The following is a 22,572-nucleotide window of genomic DNA, read 5'->3' on the forward strand; positions in this document are numbered from 1 at the left end:
ATGTCCCTTTATCATTCTTACAATCTAGTTACACATGAATAATGCTTTTTATTGTGATAACTAGACAGCATGGAGAGAATTCTACATTTTTCATTGTGTTTGACAAGTAGATAACATGATATTCCTCAATGGACTGATATTTTCATATTCAGGGATATGAAATAAGATTGTCCTGTATGTATAGCAGCTGTTTATTTTGTGTAGGTTAATAATGCTGGGGCAAATCTTGGAGCCAGTTCACGTGAGGTATAAAAGCACCTACTGTCATTTAAAACTGACCCAGAAGTCATCAGCTGTTATTGTTACCCTTCCGAGCCTGTGCGCTGGAGCAGCCTGAGTGGAGGATGTGACCTTTCACATGTACATGCCAATCTCATGTCATCATGACAGCCCTTTTAGATGTGATTAATTACTCTTCGTGTTGCCAGAAGAGGATTCTGTGTATGTGTCCTTACACGTTGCTTTCATGTGCATACAAGTATGAAGCCCAGATAGCTATGTCTGTGGCAGCCTACACAGCAAATTCATAAGCAGCCTTCCCCGGGAAGCGTGAGGGCGATGCTTTTAAGCCAGCTGACCTGCAGTTCCCCCTCCAGAATGCTGAGAAGAAATAAGAGGTCATCTCTGGAGAGGTCTTCTCCTTGGTGGCCGTTACCACTGTGTGACTTAGGATATGGAAGGATTGCATCTGACTCCCTGGTGGGGTCTTTGTCTTGCTGTCTCTGCTTCTTGTCTTCAGGCCCTTGGAAACTGTGGTCTTTTCCAGGTCTTGGAAATTGCTCTGGGGCTGAGCCCTCCTTGTCACTGCTTTTGGAACGCATTCTTTAAGGGCTGGAAAGAAGAAAGACAATTTGTAATGCTTAGTGGAAGTGGAATTTTAGTAAGAGAACCTATTACTGCTTTGACAAGTCTGCACTCATGTTATACAGCATATATATTTACCACAGCCAAAGACTCAATCTTTGTGAAGTCTACAGCAGAGAAGGGTATTAGCAGATTCATAAATCACAGTCTTATTTACACTTCTGTTTTTAAAATCAACATTTTAAAAAATGTGTTCTGCTTTGATTAAGGCCACTTATGTCCATGGGTAAACAGACTGTATTTGAACTTCATCCGCCGAGCATTCCACCTGAGGGACCTGGGTCATACCTCCAACCTCGGCTTAAGTGCTTACTTAAGACGTACTTAACATAATTATAAAATGGTAAATTTGCTAATTGTTCTAACTTTCTGCAGATTCACATTGTGGTTCCACAAGGAAACCCTGTGGAACTTAAAAAAATGTTTTTAAATTTCTTAACCTTTGGTGCTTTAAGATAGAATTATCAGAATTACTGCTATAAAATACTTTGGGTTATTTTGTTATGATGATAAAGTCTAATATTAAAGGAATGAAGGCTTGGTTCCTGGCTGCATCCCTGACATTCTGCTAAAATTCCAGAACTGTCCTTGGATAAGTCAAGGGTTTATATTTAGAGCCCTTATCTCCAAAATAAGAACCCCAATGCCTGTGGTAGTTGATTTTTATGAAAACTATAAAATAAAGTAATATTTGAAGGACAGTTTTAGCTGTACATCTTATTATATAGGTTTGAAATTAATTTACAATAGCACAATAATCTGTTCCACCTTTGAGGTTTCTAATGAAAAAATATCAACTGAACTTACAGTCTTCTTCAGTGATGTTCAAAAAGATTGTTAATTTTACTCATTCCTACAAGTCAAGAAACTATCATCATCATTGGTGCCTTGCTTTTCATTTGTGATAATATTTCTTTAAAAATCAGAAGTGGTGGAACTTTCTTGGTGGTCCAGTGGCTAAGAATCTGCCTGCCAATGCAGGGGACATGGGTTCCATCCCTGGTCTAGGAACTAAGATTCCACATGTTGCAGGGCAGCTTAACCTGTGCCACAACTACTGAACCCGTGCACTGCAACTACTAAATCCCGCTCACCTGGAGCTCGGGCTCTCACAATAAGATAAGCTACTGCAACAGGAAGCCCACAGTACCGCAACAAGGGAGTAGCCCCCGCTCACCACAGCTAGAGAAATCCCACGGACAGCAATGAAGAGCCTGCATCAGAGACCCACTACAGCCAAAATTACATTAAAAAAAAATTCTGGAGGGAATTCCCTGGTGGTCCAGTGACTGGGGCTCTGGCTTCCACTGCAAGGGGAACAGCTCTATCCCTGGCTGGCAAACTAGGCACGGCCAAAAAAAGAAAAAAAATCTGGAAAAGTTCAAGCATACAGAGATGTATGAAAATATAATGAGTCACTACATGCTACCACGCAGATTTGTAAAATCTCCATTTATTATATATTTGGGTAATATCTTACAGATTAACCCAAATAATCCAATACATTAGAAAATAGTTTTTTAAGTAAAATATTATAGATAGAGCAGAAGCCCCTATGTACGTCTTCCTTAACCCACTTTCTACACATCCTACCCCATAAGTAACCATACTGAATTTGGTGTTTATTCTTCCCATGCATGTTTTATACTTTATATTTTTAATATTGCTGAGCCATTTATAGTTTTACTTTGCAGATTTTCAAACCTAATGTAAACATAGCATATTGCGTGTAGCATTCTGAAAGGTTTTTTGTACTGTTTTTGAGATTCTTGTTCCATTTTACTTATTTTACATATTTGACTGCTATATGATATTACACTGTATGAATAATCCACCATTTACTTATCCATTTTACTGTTGATGGATATTTAAATAATTTACATGTTTTTAGTGTTAGAAAAAAATGCAGCTGTGAACATACTTTGACATTTTCTTCCTGTGTATATGCATTTCTTCGGGTATTCTTTATGGCGTAAGAGTGGGATTTTTGGACTCTGCTATATTGTGTTCTCAACATTACTAGGGATTACTGCTGTCCTGAGTGGAGTACCAATTGATAGCAGAGTAGAAGTGTTCTCCTTGCTCTATATCTTCATCAACACGTGCTATTATAGAATTTATACCAATATGGTAAATGAAATGATATCTGATTTACATCCTGAATTCATAAGAGCAGCATCCTTTTATGTGTTTAGATGCCATTTGAGTTTCTTCATAAATTGCTTATTCATAGTCTTTGCCCATTTTCCTTTTGTAAATATTAGTTGCCTTTTTCTTATGAATTTATAGGAATTCATTATATATTCTATAAGTTACTGTTTGGTTGATTATATGTTTTGCTATTATTTCTTCTGATAGTAGCTTAAACATTTTCACTTTATGTCTTTTGTGGTAAAGAAGTTTTCAATTTAACTTAGTCAAGTTAATCAGTTTTTAAATCAGTTCTTTATTTTTTAATTGGAAGATTTACAATATTGTGTTGGTTTCTGCCATACATCAACATGAATCAGCCATAGGTGTACATATGTCCCCTCTCTCTTGAACTTTCCTGCCACCCCATCCCACCCCTGTAGGTTGTCACAGAGAACTGGATTCAAACTCCCTGCATCACACAGCAAATTCCCACTGGCTAGCCATTTCACACATGGTAAAGTATATGCTTCAGTGCTGCGCTTTCAATTCCTCCCACTCTCTGCTTCCCCTCTGTGTCCACAAGTCTTTTCTCTATTTTTGCATCTCCATTGCTGCCCTGCAAACAGGCTCATCAGTACCCTTCCAGATTCCATGTATATGCATTAATACATGATACTTGTTTTTCTCTTTCTGACATAACTTCACTCTGTATAATAGGCTCTAGGTTCATCTACCTCATTAGAACTGACTCAAATGCGTTCCTTTTTTAGCTGAGTGATACTCTATTGTATATATGTACCACAACCTCTTCATCCATTCATCTGTCAATGGACATCTAGGTTGCTTCCATGTCCTATCTGTTGTAAACAATGCTGCAATGAACACTGGGGTACATGTGTCTTTTTCAATTATGGTTTCCTCAGGGTATATGCCCAGTAGTGGGATTATTGGGTCATATGGAAGTTTTATTCCTAGTTTCTTAAGGAATGTCCATACTGTTTCTCTTAGTGGCTATATCAGTTTACATTCCCACCAACAGTGCAAGAGGGTTCCCTTTCTCCACAGCCTCGTCAGTATTTATTGTTTATAGATTTTTTTTTATGATGGCCATTTTGACCGGTGTGAGATGATACCTCACTGTAGTTCTGATCTGCATTTCTCTAATAATAAATCAGTTCTTTTCTTTATAATTTGCATTGGAAACCAAAATTTGAGCAGTGGCAGTATAATAGAATGGTTAAGACCGTGAACCCTGGAACCACTCTGCCTGAGTTCATATCTCTCCTCCATTACTTATTGGCTATAAAACTTTGGCAAGTTACTCGATACCTCTCTGCCTTTCTCATCTGTAAAATGAGGATGATAATAGTAGTATATTCATAACCTAAAGTTGCTGTGAGAATTAAATTAGTCAATACATGTCATATGTTTATAGCATGCCTAATACAATATTAACACCAATAAACATTAGCTTTTATTATTAACACTATTTATTTTTATTCCCTCCAATTTTATAGTGATTCTGTACTACCTTTATAGTTAGAAAAAAAATTTAAGAACTAAAGCAAATTTATTTGATTATCTATTTCATCTAATGAATTGTGAACCATGAATTCAGGGAGAAAGAAAAGAAGACTGAAAGAATGGTTTTGTGTCTTTCCTGGGTACTCTGTTGAAGAAGTGACTCTTTCCAGTTCCGCCTTGCTGGCACCACTTGAGAAATCAGAGTGCAGAACAGTTTAGGAACCTTGAGGACTTCATAACCAACCAGCTAAGCGTCCATTCATCTCTCCACCTGTCCTTCAACAAGCATTTATTGAAGGCCCACTGTGTGTCCTGCACTAAATTGGTTATTTATGGTGTGACTGTCTTACTTTTCTTAATACAGGTGGTACACTTTCAAGTATAAAATTTATGGAAATAGTTTGTAAATCTGGGGTCATGAAGTGCACTGAACTAGACAGAAGTCAGGTAAAAAGAATTCTGTCACAAATCAGCTGTGGGACTTAGTTAAGACGTGACCCTCCCTGAGTGCAGTGTCCTGATTTGTGAGGTAAGGTGGGTGAGGAGATGATCTGTATGACCCCCTTTCTCCTAGGATATATAATGGTTCTTGCCACCATGCCTTTCTTTTAGCATAGATTATCAATAGCGTATTTAAAAGACATGAATTCGTGGGTCTGCGCCCTATAGGAAATCCACAGAAATCTAAACGCTGCATATGGATATACAGTGAACCTGTGACTAATGGTTTTCACCAGAGTAGAGATCACAGTTAAAAGACAGTGCTTAAGGAAAGAATCCCAGAGTTAATTTTCAACTGAGAATCGTTCAGTAGCCTCAGCATAACAATCAGGCTGTAACAGCAGAACTGGAAGGTGTTAGTGGCTTACCTGTTTATCACGTATTTCGTCAGTAACAAACCAACTATCAAGTGGATACACGATACTGGATGCTTGGGGCTAGTGCACTGGGACGACCCAGAGGGATGGTATGGGGAGGGAGGAGGGAGGAGGGTTCAGGATGGGGAACACATGTATACCTGTGGCGGATTCATTTTGGTATTTGGCAAAACTAATACAATTATGTAAAGTTTAAAAATAAAATAAAAATTAAAAAAAAAAGTGATACTAGTGGGGCACCCTGCCTTAAAGTTACAGTGTCCATCTCGAGAAATTTAAAGCATTCACTTTCAAAGTTTTAACAAGTCATGTAGTATCTTTCCTCTATAATTCATGTTCACTCTGACTTTCCTCCATCACAATTTATTTCCTTTATTAGCTGCTAGAGATCAACAGTGATGGTGGTGATGGTGGTGGCAATGTTGATGGTAGCTAATACTTAATGAGAAGTTACTACATGCCAGGCATTCTTCTAAGCCTTTTACATGTGTTAACTCATTCAATTCTCCACAACAACCCTATGAAGTGTAGGGGTATTATTATCTCTATTTACAGCAAAGAAATGGAAGCACCAATGAAGGCTGCACAGCCAATAAGTGGAAGAACTGGGATTTGAATCCAGACAACCTGGCTCTACTACCTGTGCTCTTAAAGAATCATGTCTCATGCTATTATACTGTACTGCCAAAGACAGGTGGTTATAAACACCCTGTCTGAGATGGATACAGACACCGTGTGTGAAAAATGCTTGTAGCCTTGCTGAAGAGATTACTTATCAATAATTACAGTAGAGATGAATAGTGATCTGTGGCAGTAAAATTGTCACTGATTGTCCACTACTTGGCCTTCTCTGGTGGCTCAGCTGGTAAAGAATCAGCCTGCAGTACAGGAGACCTGGGTTCGATCCCTGGACTGGGAAGATCCTCTGGAAAAGGGAATGGCTACCCACTCCAGTATTCTGGCCTGAAGAATTCCATGGAGTGTATAGTCCATGGGGTTGCAAAGAGTTGGACATGACTGAGTGACTTTCACTTTCACTGCACTACATATCCAGGAAAGGACTTATTTATTTGAGAAATGCAAAGGTATAAAGGGAGTATATTTTTATATAGGGATGGAAGGTTAGGATATATAGTATTTTTGACTGTAGAAAGCCCCATTATATGTATATTTATGTACTAATAAATAATGTTCATATACTAGCATATTAATGTATGCTATGTACCTTATGGGAGAAGGCAATGGCAACCCACTCCAGTACTCTTGCCTGGAAAAGCCCATGGATGGAGGAGCCTGGTAGGCCTGCAGTCCATGGGGTCGCTAAGAGTCGGACACGACTGAGCTACTTCACTTATGAAAACATATTCAAAAATAAAACTGAAAAATATTAATAAAAAATAAGAAATCCAGTTTTTTTCTCCTACCCCTTTGGATTACCTTGATCACTTCAGGGAGATCATTACTCTGGCCTATAGGAATAATGGAGGGTTGTTAATATAGAGTAGATACGTTTAAAACACTTAAATATTATGTACCGCTTTGTTTATATAAATGTTCTCACATGAAGGACAAGGCCTTCAGTTTCTTCTATCTAATATTAATATCTAATACATTCAGATATTCTATCTAATACATTCATGTGTCCCATGGGATTTCTGACCTGGTGTTTCATACCTAATGGCTATTCAAGAAAATGACTGATTTGTTCCTTCTACTTTGTGGCCTATCCACAATTTAGGTAACATTACTAAATAACAGTGGCTCAAAACTCTGTAGGTCACTCTGCATTTTCAGTCATCTTGCAGCTCAACTGGGTGTGAATGGGCTAAGATGGGCTCACTCCATATCTGACTCTCAGCTAGACAAACTTGATCTCAGCTGGATCATCTCATCTCTGCTCCACGTGGGCTTTCAGCCTCTGGTGGGCTGGACCAGGCTTCCCCATAGAGCAGACTCAGGGCAGCATCCCAAGAATGTGATGAACAGTGATCTGTGACGATAGTTGTCACTGACTTTCCCCTGCATCGCTTATTCTCCCCTACTCCAAGTCTTCAGTTTTTTTGGTAAAAGAGCATTACAAGGCCACCCCAAATTCAGGAAGTGGGGAAATAGATCCCACTTCTTGATGGAAGGAGCTGCAGAGTCACATTGCAGATGACTGGGAAGAATTAACTGCAGCCATCTTTGAAAAACTCATCTGCCACACTTACAGATTCATATTTCTGTGAAAATCAAATAGAAGCCTAGTTTAAAAGAGAGGTAAAATGTGTTTGGTTCTTTACTTCTTTTAGTTTCCTGGAAGCGTAGGGTTATTTTTGTGACTTCTATGATGCATTCCTGTGCTTTCATCTTACCTAGGTAGTCAAATGTGGAACAATAGGCTACTGATAAGAATCAACTTGTATTCTGTTACTATTCAATAAGGATTCCTCTGTCACCATTAATCTTATCCAAGGTATGCCTTCCAGAATTCCAAGATAATGTAAGTTTCTGTACTTACATTACAGAAGTAGCTACAGGGTAGCTTGCTAAGCTTTGCTCATAAGTAGTGCTCTTTGAGTTTAAGGCAACTCGAACTACTACAGGGCTTCCCAGGTGGCACTAGTGGTAAAAAAAAAACCTATCTGCCAACGCAGGTTAGACGTAACAGACGCAGGTTCCATCCCTGGGTCAGGAAGATCCCCTGCAGGAGGGCATGGCAACCCACTCCAGTATTCTTGCCTGGAGAATCCCCATGGATAAAGAAGCCTGGTGGGCTACAGCCCATAGAGTCACACAGTCGGATGGGACTGAAGCAACTTAGCATGGAGCACAAACTGCTACAGAAAACTGAGTGGATCTCCATATATGCACTGTCTTCCCTCACCTCTCATTCTTTTTTTTTAAATTGAGTTATAGTTAATGTACAGTATTATATGTTACAGGTGTAAAATATAGTGGTTCATCATTTTTAAAGGTTGTATTCGATTTATAGTTATTATAAAATATTGGCTATATTCCTCCTTACCTCATTGTTAAAGTGAGTTGAGTGAAATCCTCCAGGAGTGCACATATCATTTGCCAATGATGATATTTATAAGTGATTTTTTAAAAAAAGGAATGAGCTGTAACATTTTTATGTTATGTTTATCCTTTTTAAATTGTTTAGAGTTTTTCTGAAACCATCTATCTTCTTTGGGGACTAGGGAAAATAGCTTCAGCATTCTTGCTGGTGTTCAATTGGGTTTGTGAACAGACCCTTCGTGTGCAGACTTCGGGTTGACTGAGGAGTGTGTGTCTCCGCATGTTTACAGTGGTGGAGTTTCCTTACCCTTCTGCCAACAACCACAAACTGATCAGTAATGAGAAGTAATTAAGTATCGAGAGGAAGAAAACAAAGACATGAATTTCATGATATTCTCATGCTTTGTATTATCAGTGACTTCATTGTTTCTCTTGGCAAATTTTTTATGCATCTGTGCTTGGCCCAGGGGTGCATACTGAGGAAAAGAAAAGTTTTGTAATAGCAGTGGTGGTTTGGGATTTTTAGGTTACAAAGGGAAAAAAAATGGAATGGAAAATTGCTTTTGTTTATAACAAATCATGATGCCTTACTCTTTTCATAACTGTCACTAGTGACATAATGCCTGATGGTTTTGCAAAGACATTTGCCTGCCTAGTCGTCAAGTTTAACAGCCTAGTGTGTTGATTATCTGTGACTCTCAGAGCCATCGAATGGCAGCCTTCAGAAATGTGAGAGAGTGATAGACTGGGAATCAGGAAACAGGACTTCTGATCTCAGTTCTGCTTTTAATTAGCTAGGCTCTGGGTCGCAGCTCGTAAAATAAGGCTATTAGGCTGGGTTGACCCCATGAGGTCATTCAGGATGAAATAAGGTTTCTTTCCCTTGACCTCTACCCTGGTCCTCACTCCCTAATGGGTCCCCCTTACTACAGAATTTGTGCCTGAGACTAGATGATCTCTGAGGTCCTGGGACTTCCCGCTTTAGAATTTTGTGCTTGTCTGTTGTCTTGTATCTATGGATACAAATACAGTGCAGTTGGCCCCGAGAAGCAGATTCTGCTTTGTTTTCCTATGCAGTGACCTCGGTCAGTTTTTCTTTGGCGTAAGCTGGTTGAAATCGTGATATATTTTGGTAAGGATGTGTTCATGCAGAAGGACAAATAGAATTTTTTGCAATTATTTACTTAATTTAGTTACAGGAAATAGCCAAATGTCAATTGAGGCCCATTCTAACTACCACCTCCCCCCAGCGTACAAGCCCCTAGCCAACTCCTTACTATAAATGTTGAACTTTATTAATCATTCTTTCTTTGTATAACAAAAACTGCTTATCTACATAATTGGATGCTACTTAGATGTAATTTAGTCTCTGCATACCTGTTTATTTCCATATTTGAATGGTGGAAACAGGTTGTTTGGCTGTATAAGAGAACTTCAGAATGCCTCCGTGAAAGAAATTGGTTGTGGTCTTGACAATTTACTATGATATCAGGGTAACCAATCAAAACGACTCCAGTTTAAAGAAGAAAATAACAATGATAGCTTACATTAATTCAGTACTTAGCAAATAAATACTAAATGCTTTCTTTTGGTTAACGTTTTAGTCTTCTCAAAAACTTTTTCTCTGTTTTGCAATAGAGGAAACTGAAGCATAGCTGCTAAGTAACTTGCTGAAGGTCATACTGCTAGAAAGTAGCAGAGCCATGTCCCAGCATGGGCGTCTGGCTTTAGAATTCAGCAAATCACTATGCTGTATCTACTTAGGGTCTCATAAGAAGGTATACTTAGTAAAGGAAAATATCCTGCTTCAATATTGTTATTCAATAAACATTTATGAAGTACCCACTTATCAGTTATCATATTTGCTAATTTGTGCAAGCTTGTTTTTGTATCTGGACTAATGTCTGTTTTGTTGATATGGGTACAGTTAATTCTGGCTACCCAGAATTACACAAAAATATGAATATTAATGAATTCACAACTTCTGGCCCTTTCAGCACTTGGTCTATTCAGTAAAAATGTTTTGTTTTCATGCATCATTTATGTGCAGAAACTAAGCCACAAAGTGGCTTTTCTCAGACACTTTGCTGGCATCTTGGGTGTGGGCAGAAGGAGCATGGCAAGAAAGACTCTGAGATTATGGGATCAAATGGATCTGGATTTGAATCACTACTCCAGCATGTTAGCTCTGTGGCCTTGAACAACTTACTATACCTCTGTGAGCCTTCAGATGTAAAATGGAGATAATGCTACCCGGTAATGAGTTTATCGTTCATACTCTGTGAGCTTAGGGTCCCTGTTGTTCATGTCTGTCTCTGTAGTGTTCAACAGAGTTGGACCTCAGCAGGAATTCATTTGAATGACTGAATCGTGTAGTCCTCAATAGAGCTGATTGACTCTTAAGTATCAATAGGGACTGCCTCATAGTAAAGATGAGTCATCTGTGAACCACGGGCTAGAAATTCAGAAAAATGGTACTGAGAATCTGACAGAAGCAGCTAATGTGTGTAGACCTCTTAACACATGCCGGGTGCTATCTTAAATGCTTTGTGTATGTCATCATTTAATCTTAAAGAGTTTTACCCTTAGTAAAGACTGTAGGAAAGGGCATGGTAAAGCTAAACTAAGAGTGGAGACTCTCAAAGACAAAAATTAATATCAGTATGAGGGTAATCCCCTTCATGAATCACCACCTTGTAGTGGCAAAAGGACATAGTGCTGTGCATGGCCACCTAAGACAGATGGGTTATAGTGAAGAGTTCTGACAAAATGTGGTCTGCTGGAGGAGGAAATGGCAGCCCACTGCAGTATTCTTTCCTGGAGAATCCCCATGAACAGTATGAAAAGGCAAAAAGATATGACCCTTGAAAAATGAGCCCCCCAGATCAGAAAGTGTCCAGTGTCCTACTGGGGAAGAGCGGAGGGCAATTAGTAATAGTTCCTGAAAGAATGAAGCAGTTGGGCCAAAGTGGAAACAACACTCAGTTGTGGTGAAAGTAAAGTCCGATGCTGTAAAGAACAATATTGCATAGGAACCTGTAATGTTAGGTCCATGAATCAAGGTAAACTGGACGTGATCAGACAGGAGATAGCAAGAGTGAACATGGACATCTTAAGGAATCAGTGAACTGAAATGGACAGGAATGGGCAAATTTAATTCAGATGACCATTATATCTACTACTGTGGGCAAGAATCCCTTAAAAGAAATGGAGTAGTGCTCATAGTGAACAAAGAGTTAGAAATGCAGTACTTGGGTGCAATCTCAAAAATGACAGAATGATGTTGATTCATTTCCAAGGAAAGCCAATTCAACATCACAGTAATCCATGTCTGTGCCCCAACCACTGATGCCAAAGCATCTGAAGTTGACCAGTTCTATGAACACCTACAAGACCTTCTAGAACCAACACTAAAAAAAAGATGTCCTTTTCATCAAAGGGGATTAAAATGCAAAAGTAGGAAGTCAAGAGACACCCGGAATAACAGGCATGTTTGGCCTTGTAATACAAAATGAAATAAGGTAAAGGCTAGCAGAGTTTTGCCAACAGAACACACTGCTTCTTGGAAAGAAAGCTATGACAAACCTAGGCAGCATATTAAAAAGCAGAGACATCATTTTGCCAACAAAGTTCTATGTACTTAAAGCTCTGGTTTTTCCAGTACCCATGTACAATATGAGAGTTGGACCGTAAAGAAGAATTCCGCTGAGCACCAAAGAACTCTTGCTTTCAAATTGGGGTGTTGGAGAAGACTCTTGAGAGTCCCTTGGACTGCAAGGAAATCAAACCAGTCAATCCTAAAGGAAATTAACCCTGAATATTCATTGCGAGGACTGATGCTGAAGCTGAAGCTCCAGTACTTGGGCCACCTGATGGGAAGAGTCACCTCATTGGAAAAGACACTGATGCTGGGAAAGGTTGAAGACAAAAGGAGAAGGGGGCAGCAGAGGATGAGATGCTTAGATAGCATCACCTCACCAACTCAATGGACATGAATTTAATCTAACTCCGGGAGATAATGAAGGATAGGGAAGCCTGGTATGCTATAGTCCATGGCATTGCAAAGAGTCAAACACAACTTAGTAACCGAACAACAACAATCAGGGTAGTGCTGGTACCTACACAAAGTTTAGTGCGTGTGTTTGCACACATGTGGGTGGAGAAGGGACACTCAGTCCCCAAGACTTACTAGAAAATTGCAGTTAAAAGTCGTCCAATTTTTGGAACCTTTATCATATATACCCCGACCCTTTGTTCTGTCTCAGTCTCACCTCCCTGATTACAGGTTCACATGCATAAAATGAGTTCAACGTCTGTCACACTCCTTTTTATTTGACGGCACCTTGAACAGTCCTTAGTCCTGTTTTTATGTCTGTGACATAATGCAGTGCCATTTAAACTCATTTGTAGGAAGTTTGGGGGTGAACTCTTTTGATAGCAAGATGGCTGCATAACGCACAGGGAGTCTGTGCCGACTGGAGGACGTTCTTCGCCAAGGGACAACCTTGAAAGTGATTCAGTGCCTTAAGTTTGAATGTGTTTAACATTTAGGGAGCAGACTGTCGGCTAGCTTTACATTTCCACTTGGATTTCCCCCTCTCTCTGTGTGGATCCATAAAGCTATAACTTAGTTCCCTGAAAGGAGAATGGAAAGAGAAGTAGTAAGATTATGGGGTTCTCAGCAGAGTTGGTTGAGCCCTTAATATTAACTGTCTCATGGTAAATGTGATTCATCTATGAAAATACTGGCTATAAATAGATGTTAATAGTGCTCAGTTGCAGATCAGCCAGGTTGTGCTTGCATGGCCACATTTGGGAAAAAAATCCTGTTGAGTATTTTATTTGGTTTCTCTTAAAATGAAAAAATAAAAGTTTGTTTCCTTTTATTGCCCTATTCACCCACATTTGAAGACACTAATTCAGCCAGCTACAGCAGAGCTATCTGATGGCTAAAAAAAGATACATTGAAAACCAGATAACCTAATTTAGCAATGGCCCCCCTTTATCTTTTTCTTCCATTTTGAATAAAAGTCATTGAAACATTCCCTTAACGGTGTTTTTACTTGTAGGGAAAGGTGAATAGGGCTTTAGAGAGGGGAATAGAACTTGAGGATCTGTGATTCAGGTCCATATTCTTAAGAATTCTGATTCCTAAAAGAAATTCAGGGTTACTTTCACATCAAATGTGAGGTTCAGAAGGCAGTGTAGTCATCTCATTCATTTCTCATAGTATCAGTCAGTTCAGTCACTCAGTCATGTCTAACTCTCTGTGACCCCATAAACTGCAGCACACCAGGCCTCCGTGTCCATCACCGACTCCTGGAGTCCATCCAGACCCATGTCCATTGAGTCAGTGATGCCATCCAACCATCTCATCCTCTGTCGTCCCCTTCTCCTCCTGCCCCCAATCCCTGCCAGCATCATGGTCTTTCTAAATGAGTCAGCTCTTCTCATCAGGTGGCCAAAGTATTGCAGTCTCAGCTTCAACATCAGTCCTTCCAATGAACACCCAGGACCAGTCTCCTTTAGGATGGACTGGTTGGGTCTCCTTGCAGTCCAAGGAACTCTCAAGAGTCTTCTCCAACACCACAGTTCAAAAGCATCAATTCTTTGGTGCTCAGCTTTCTTTATAGTCCAACACCCACATCCATACATGACCACTGGAAAAACCATAGCCTTGACTAGATGGACCTTTGTTGACAAAGTCAACACAGTATCTAGGTATTTTCTGTGCCCATCTACTCCATTGTTACATATTGTCCTATGCCCATCTACGCCATTGTTACACAGCTGTAAGTGTCTGAGGGCTTTGCTGGTGGCTCAGATGGTAAAGAATCTGCCTGCAATGCGAGAGACCCAGGTTTGATCCCTGGGTCGGGAAGATCCCCTGGAGAAGGAAATGGCAACTCACTCCAGTATTCTTGCTGGAGAGTCCCATGGACAGAGGAGCCTGGTGGGCTGCAGTCCGTGGGGTCGTGAAGAGTTGGACACGACTAAGCAACTAACATACACAAGTGTCTGAAAGTGCTTCCTTGTGAGCTGAAATACAGCTCCCAGGATCTTTATTCATTTATCCTTCTCCTGCCTCCAGAGCTAAGTCAAGCGAGGCTACTTCTCTTGCCACATTGTGGCCCTTCAGTGGGAAGTACTCTGTTCTTTTTTCCAGATGTAACACTCACCACACCTCATGTTGTGTGGTTTAGTCTCCCTCATCCAACACACCATCTCACCACACATTTTGATTACACCCTTTAGAATTACGCTTCATTAGGTTAGGTGTTTCTTAAAGAAATGCATAGAGTTGGGCATGATTTCCCAGATAATAAACGCAACTAAAGTAATGAAATGGTAAGAGTATATACTTAGGGAAGACCTCAGTCTTCTGATTTTGGATCTCAGATAGATCTCTGATATTGGATCTCAGTATAGATCAAATAATTTGATAGTAGGCATTTAATGAAGACTTATTCCAGTTTTGCTTATCAGATGAGTGCTTGTAATACCTTTCATGTGTACATTGCTCTTTATATCAGTAAATAGATAATTATTCACCCTGTTTTTCAAGATGAGGAGTTCGAGGTTCAGAAAGCTTAAATAACTTTGGTTAATAAACCTTGAGCCCAAACTGAAAACTCAGGCATTCTGACACCCCTTTCTCTCCAGTCTCATGCTGGATATATCAACAGTGTACTTTTTTAAAAGCTCGAATATGTTCTTTGGTTGCTTTTCCACAAAGTGCTACAGTCAGAGAAGCTGCTATGCTGTAGATACAGAATAAACAGCCTGCCAATGGGGTCTAATAGAGCAGACTTACATCATGGCTTTTCTTAGCTGTGTGTTCTGAAGAAAGGACAAAAAGAAATATAAAAATCTCCAAGTATAAATAGTCAATTTATCCAAGTTTTCCATTACAAATCAGTGGCTCTTTAAATATTCTTTTCTCATTTAAGGTTGACACAGGGCTGGGAATGTTTTCCAGATCTTTGTGGAATAGAACAGAAGAAGAAAATTATTTTCATATAGTCCAAGTTAACTTTAAGTGCATTTTAAAATGCCACACTCCCAGCACTAGATCAGAGCTCTTGAAAATCATATGATTCTTTTAACAGTTTTCAAACTACATCACTTTTCATATTTCTTCCAAGTCTGCTCTCTGTTTTTTCTTAGAAGCATGGTGATATTGAGCCAGTCACTTAACCTTTCTATTCTCTTTGAATTTTTGTCTCTTTGGCTCTTGGAACCAGTTTCTACCAATCTCCCTCTTCTGAAACCCATTGGAAGTTAATGTGCCCTTGGTCATGACCAGATCCAGCCCCAGAAGCCAGAACTCTTGCCTACAGCTCTGTTGCTGTTTCCATAGCAATGCTACATGTTCAACAGGCCAGCCCCTACTTCTTCCAGCCCTAGAAAGATATGAATCTTAAAAGATAAAAAATGCATCTTTATAGAACCCAAAGTGTCCCACAAATTTTTGTTGACTTTCTCGACCTCTTCCTCACCCATTAGTTGACAGTAAGTCACCCTGACTGCCTTTCGGCCTCCTCTTGGCTAGACCAACCTAGCATAATAAAGAGCTCAGAGATGAACGGGAAATTTGAGATCAAGAGTTTCCATCTATAGATTCCAAATGACATCTTTCCTTTTTCTTCTTGTATCTACTGACCTGTGACTGGAATAGAGTGATAATGTGTTACTAAAACAAATCTTGCTGCTGGTAAAGTCCTAGAGCAGTACTCGACCTTGCAGCCATTTTATTTCTCCTTTCCCACATCTACCGTTACTTAGTCTATCTTCCTGTACTGGGGAACAGGTCCCTGCTTGCCTCTCAGGCATTTGCGTCTAGTCTGGCTCATGTACACTTGATCTTACTAGGGGAAAAGAAAGAAACTCAACTTGTAAAACTCCGATTATTTGCCAGATTATATGACTCATGCTTTCTATTCTTTACGTATCTTTTTTAAAAAAAATTCAAACACATGGACTTGGTACTATTCTCCTTATTTTAAAGATGAAAAAACTTGAGACACTGAGAAATTCACAGTTGAATAGAAATATAGGTTCAAGACTAAATACAGAATACCAACAAATGCTGTAAATAATGTCCAATGTACAAAGTGTGTTGGGCCTTAGAGGATAAGAGTAGCTGGCTCATATGTACAGGTTGAAAGTGTATGAAGAACAGCGTGTGGCAAATATCAAGTCATTCCTTATGGCTGAAGTAAAGGAGAAGACCAGCAAGGAAATTTGAATGTGTATTCTATGTATTAGATGTTAATAAAAAGTTATTGTTAATTTTGTTAGCTGTATTAATGACATCGTATTTATGTGAGAGAATGTCCTTTTTATTTTTCTAGATACATAGCAAAGTATCCTACTTTGAAATGATATGGTGTCCTTCTCATATGTCCACATATGAGAAGACTGCAGGCCTAGGGTTGCAGACTCTAACACCTATGGAGGACAGACAGGCCTCAGATAGGAGTGACGTGTGCACTTTACTTTTAAATATTTCAGAAAAAATAAAGGCAGAGAGTAGAGGAAAAATAAGTTTGGCAAAATTTTAATGGTTGTTTAAGGGTGGGTGAGTACATGGTCTTTGTTTTATTCTTTTTACTTTTTATAAATTTAGAAATGTTCATGACTAAAGATTTAAATAGACACACACCAGAGACATAGTGTTGAATACATAAACTTTTAAAGAAGTTTCAAGAGGAGGGGAGCAAAAGGTGCAAGGTAAAGAGAAAGAAGACACTAATTTGTGGGTGTCTGACAGAGACAGAGAAGCAGAAAATGGAGCTGTGTCCCAGGAACCAAGAAAGAAAATGATTTCAAGGAGCAGAGAGCTGCTGTGCCTTTTTTTTTTTTTTTTAACAACATTGCCACTGCTCAGAACAGTTTTGGAACTCTACTTTTGTTGGAGTTTTCTGTTTTTTTGGACTATCTCTCAGCCATGGCAAAATCTGGTTCATTGAAGGTGAATGTGACTTCTTACCACAGGGAAAGTGTCCTTGGAGCCAAATCTAGTGAATGAAGTCAGGATTTGGGTCAGCGAATACTGTTTTTGGTCAAAGAACGAATTGTGACCTTAAAATAATGAGACTGGGTTTTGTATGTGGTCTTTGAACCAGTTTTGAACATGTTTCCAAAACCTGTCAGCCATGACACATTATCAGAATAAGCTTCATATAGGAAAACTTTTGACTGAATGACACAAATGGATTTGTAACTTGGAGCTTTTGTTTTGTTTTTAATATTCCATCAACTTTGGTTATATGTCAGATCTTTGGTGTCCCAAAGCTTCTGGTGGCTTTCTAGAGTCAGAAGCTTCTGGACAAGCCAAAATGTAGGAGACTACGTGGTGAATGGCAGGGGCAGGAGCGCAGGCTCTGGAGCTGGCTAGCAAGTGACAGTCCTGTCTCCATCCCTTCATGCTGTCCAGTTTGGGGCAAATTCCTTCACTTCTTCGGGACTGTCTTTGCAGGGTTGTTGGGAGAGTTTGAGATCATACGTATAAAATGCTGTGCCCAGTGCCGTACGTATGACAGGAACATGTGACTTATCTTGGTAGAGACATAGCGTTACAATTTTATCTCTTGATTCATCAGACATACCTTTCCTCTTGGGACATCAAGTGAGATAAGAACATAACAAATGGATTTTTGCCTTTTAGCATCATGAGGAGAATATATTACTTAGCCTTCCATCGCTGAAGGGAAGGGGAGTTCTTTTAGTCACTGCTAAACCTGTATTTTCAGAAAGTGTGTTATTCGGTTCCTTGCCAAGATGGAGATTGGCAAGCTGAAGAAATTGGAAATTGGCCAAGAACCAGTGCCTGTTATTTAGCAGAGAGGTAATAGGGAACTATGATCCTTCCAATCTGGAGGGACTTAACATAAAGTGACTAGCTTCTCGGTCCAAACTGGCATAACTGTTCCAAACAAGATGACGAAGGCTGCTGATTCAAAGGGGTAGGCTCACCCAAGCTCTTATTGGTGTGCCTCTTCCACCGACCAAGACTTTTAAATCTTCTCTAATACCACAGCAACATATAACTTACTGTCTTCCTGGCTGGGCACTCTGCTAAAGCACTTTAAATATACTATTCCCTTTGATACTGGAAACAGCCTATCAGCAAATACTACTATTAACCTGTGCTTTATTGGAAATTTAAATTGAAAGAGGTAAAGTCAGTCTGCCCCTAAGTCACAGAACACTAGAGCAGGGCAGGAATTCCTGCTGGCTTTAGAACCCACCTAGTCTTTGCAAAGCTTATGTTGCCTGAGTTCTTTCTCACTCAGAATAATGATCTGTGTAAAGGGGGAGGAGAAATCTCTTCAGTAATCATGGCATAAATTTGACTACACTGGCAAAATAAAAAAGGGCCAGAGTCCTTTCACCAAAGACCTGCGTGATGAAGCAGTAAGAGAAGAGAACATATCTCCAGGGAGTAAGAAAAATTACCTAGGCTAGGTCAGATCTCAGATTTGAGCCCAGTGTGAATCAAGTTCTTGCTCCTTCACAGTTCTCCATTATTCAACTCAGAGCATCTGCCTACAATGCAGAAGACCTGGGTTCAATCCCTGAGTTGGGAAGATCTCCTGGAGAAGGAAATGGCAACCCTCTCCAGTATTCTTGCCTGGAAAATCCCATAGATGGAGGAGCCTGGTAGGCTACGGTCCATGGGGTCACAAAGAGTCGGACACGACTGAGCGACCTCACTTTCACTTTTCTGAATATTAGCTTGGGAGTTATGGAGCAGGAAGTCTGCTTTAGTCAGGAAGCATCAGGGAGCATCCAAAAGCATCCAGACAACCACATGCAGCAGGGTGGACGCTGGGCCTAGATAGTGTGACCTGGCCTACATGCTATGAGCTTGGGTCGGACTGATTATCAGTGTTCTTTTAACTGGTGTCAGGACTCTCCTTGTGTCCTCTAAGAAGGGTTTACCAAGCCTTCCCAAGCCCCTAGTCACATTAATCTTATGAAAGTGTGCATTTCCAGCACTTTTTAATTAGGGGAGACCCCTTCCCAGTCCTGTTGAATAGATTTGGACCTCAGACATGGGGACATGGGACTGGGGTAGACTGAGCTCAGAGGTTCTACCCACCGTGTGTGGTTCCACATAACCCTTTGTTTGAAAGTGCCTAAGGCAGCCAAGAGTGTGTGTTGACCAAAGAGGACAGCTTCTGCTAGGAGCTATAAGTACATAAATGGATGTCAGAACTTAAAATTAAGGGGGGAGGGATGGGGGAAGAGACAAAGAATCACTACCCTCCCTTGAGCATGTTGCTTTGGGTATTTTGGTAATGATTGTAAAGCATTAACACACAGACTAAACTAAGCTCTTTGTGTTCTTTGCAAGATGGAGAGCTTGCCAAGTCAGTTTCAGCGTACAAAGCCCAGACAATTATTCTTTTGGCATGTAGGGGCCACCCTTGTTTTTGCTGGGGGGTTGGAGGCGGATAGCCTATTGACACAGGAAGGCTTTATAAGGAAAAAGAAGGCAACTAAAACCCTGCATTTTTTAGAAAAGAAATTCCCTGTCACGGTTCTCAGCCCCTACCCTCTATGCTAAACCTCTGCCACAGAGCCAACAGAAGAACCCCTTGGGCTCAGAAGTGCCACACACACTTCGAAGCCCATAGCATGTTACTCATTCATGGCTGTTTGCATTTCCTCCACTTAGCACCTCACCATGAAATCGTGTATTTCTTTTGTGAGTGTGTGCATGAAGATGGTTGATAGCTGTATTTCCAGTGACAGCCATCGGAAAGATAAAGTTCTTGAGATTCCTTATGTGGCATATGCTTTGCAGTAGTGATTCTCAGCCTATGAACCCAGAACCCCTAGGAACTTTCGAAGTTGTCTAAGGAGGCTTCCAGTCATCTTCCAAAAGCATTGTGAGAAACCAAGTGTGATGTATCTCCAGAATGGAGGCTGTTGTGATTGAGAGTATACAAGCCATTTAAAGATTTTCTGAGTTTGTTGTAGGCTTTTGTGGTTATGTCTTTCTTCATTCTATGGATAGGAAAAGCTACAACTACTGTTCATGCGGAATTAGGAAACTTTTTTTATTATGGAAAAGGAGTTACCCTGGAAAGGATGAGTAAAAAGCATCTGAACTTCTTTTTTGTAGCAGCTAAGCTAGAGGCTCCTGTTTTCTTGTTACTGAACCTTCTACTACTGAGTTTCCTGATCCTACATGGTTTCACGTCTGGATCAGAACCCCCTATTGGTTGCATTTGCAGCTGAGAAGTGGACTGAAGACATTTGATCTTTCAAGTTGTTGATTTTAAAAACTATAAATGAAGTTTGTTTTAGTATAGTAAGAGAATTCATGCATCTACTCTCTTCAGTACAAGTTACCATATACAAAGTAATTACTTTCAGGTGAGAAATTATTGCAGTTTAACTTGGTGGTGGCTACATGCTGAGGACTGGATCCAGAGTATTCTTATTTTTAGACTTTAGTAGGGACTGCTTCTTTCAGCATGTTGGCTATAGTTTTTAAAATAGAAGTTTGCTGGCTCTATAATATAAAGGCCCAAATTGCCAAGCATAGACACTTTCTTCATCAGGGAGTTATGGCATTCATTGCATAGGCGCTGACAAATGCCTGCCCTCTGCTCTGATTGATTTATTATCGTTGTATTTTTTTTCTTCTTCCTTTTCTGTAAACATTTCCCTTTTCTAAATAAGGGGGAGAATGTCCTAATTAAAAAGCAATATATATTAAGCACTGAAAATAGGGACGCAAACATAAAGAATAAAAAAATTCATCATTAATCCAGCCGTGCTCTTCATCTTTTAGTGTAATTTCTTCCACACTTTCTTCTTTTCTGTATCTATTATAATGCGCATGTTGTTTAGAGAATAGTATTCATTGTCATTTTTCCAAACCACAGTTTTTAATGGTTGTATTTCATTATATGATGGTGTCATTATTAATAACCATTCTCCTCCTGCTGGATATTTAGTTTACCATCCTCTTTTGAGTCCTTCCTTCCTCCTCCCCAACCTTCACTGTAGAAGCCTATATCCTATGGATCCAGAAAGGATCCAGAACTAACAAGGATCCTTGACCACTGTCTGGACTTAATGAAACTGGCTAGAATCTGTAAAAACTGGCTTTGGCTCAGAAAAATCTCTGTTTTAAAGTCATGATTTTGGCCTCTGCAGGATTTAATCACAGCTCATAATTGTTATTCTATCTCCTCTCTAAATTCTTTCCCCTTTACCAAATTCAACATATGAAAAATGTTTGGATACTTTTAAGAAGGTAAAAAAATGTAGAAATCATTAGATACTGTTAGAGTAGACCACTCTACCACCTTTTCAGGCCCTGAAAATTGAGAGTTGGAAAATGAAATAAGAATTGAAATAATGTATTCAAGTAATTCATCTTTAACAATTGAAGGATATTTACTTTCACAAATGTTTTCTCTTAATGGAAGAGGCTACTATTTTATTCACAATTTACTTTGTTATGTAGACTTGAATTCAAAAGATGAGAATCAGGCTTGGGGGGTATATTTCATAAAGAGTAGAAGCAAAGCTGATTAGAGACTAGTGGTGGTAAGATTAGAAATATTTTTTTTCTTTTAAAACAACAGCATTCTATTTCCAATCTTCGGAGTGTGTCCTCATTTTAATATTCCTTTGTTACCGAAAGACAGTACTTTGTGCATAAACCTGGTTACCAAGCAGTGTACCAATTATTCAGTTATTTCATGGCTTAGGATGTTCAGAGAAGGACCAAACTGGTCTAGAAAAGAGTCTCAGAATCTTAACACATAAATCATAAAACAGCATTGCAGTGTGAAGAGCTGGGAGATGGGCTTGCCCAGCTCTTCCCCAGCAGGCAGTAAGTGGGGAAGGGACACCGCTCTGACAAGCACTCATCCACTCTGTGAGCCTTCATTTTTCATAACTCTGGTTTTCGAAAATGTAGCCAATTCTTTCAAGATGTGTCCAAAATATTTCTGCCATTTTTATTTCCTATCGCACTGTTATTAACTGAATGCCACCTGATAATATAAATGACGCTGAGTAAATTTCAAGGAAGGAAGATTTCCTAAATGTGAAAGATGAGCAAGGTTTCCCACAAACTGAGCAAGTAGCCAGAGTGCTTTTCATTAAGGATATAATTAAAAGAAAATTTTGCCAGCGT

General features: G+C 39.6%; 2 protein-coding genes across 5 annotated transcripts in view; one reads left to right on the forward strand and one right to left on the reverse strand.

Annotated features, from left to right (window-relative positions):
* The window catches only part of CMSS1 (cms1 ribosomal small subunit homolog (yeast)), a 395,179-nt gene that overhangs the window by 124,721 nt on the left and 247,886 nt on the right, over positions 1-22,572 (forward strand). The window lies entirely within an intron of this gene.
* FILIP1L (filamin A interacting protein 1-like) overlaps positions 1-22,572 on the reverse strand; it is a 308,683-nt gene that overhangs the window by 116,057 nt on the left and 170,054 nt on the right. For all 4 annotated transcript variants that reach the window (XM_010841939.1, XM_010841940.1, XM_010841941.1 and 1 more), the window contains one exon: positions 579-831. In XM_010841939.1, the coding sequence (XP_010840241.1) occupies positions 579-821 (243 nt within the window). In that variant the 5' untranslated portion in view covers positions 822-831. The remainder of the gene's footprint in view (positions 1-578; positions 832-22,572) is intronic.

The sequence above is a fragment of the Bison bison genome, unplaced genomic scaffold, assembly GCF_000754665.1.
Source record: "Bison bison bison isolate TAMUID 2011002044 unplaced genomic scaffold, Bison_UMD1.0 scf7180017864168, whole genome shotgun sequence".
NCBI classification, from domain to species: domain Eukaryota; kingdom Metazoa; phylum Chordata; class Mammalia; order Artiodactyla; family Bovidae; genus Bison; species Bison bison.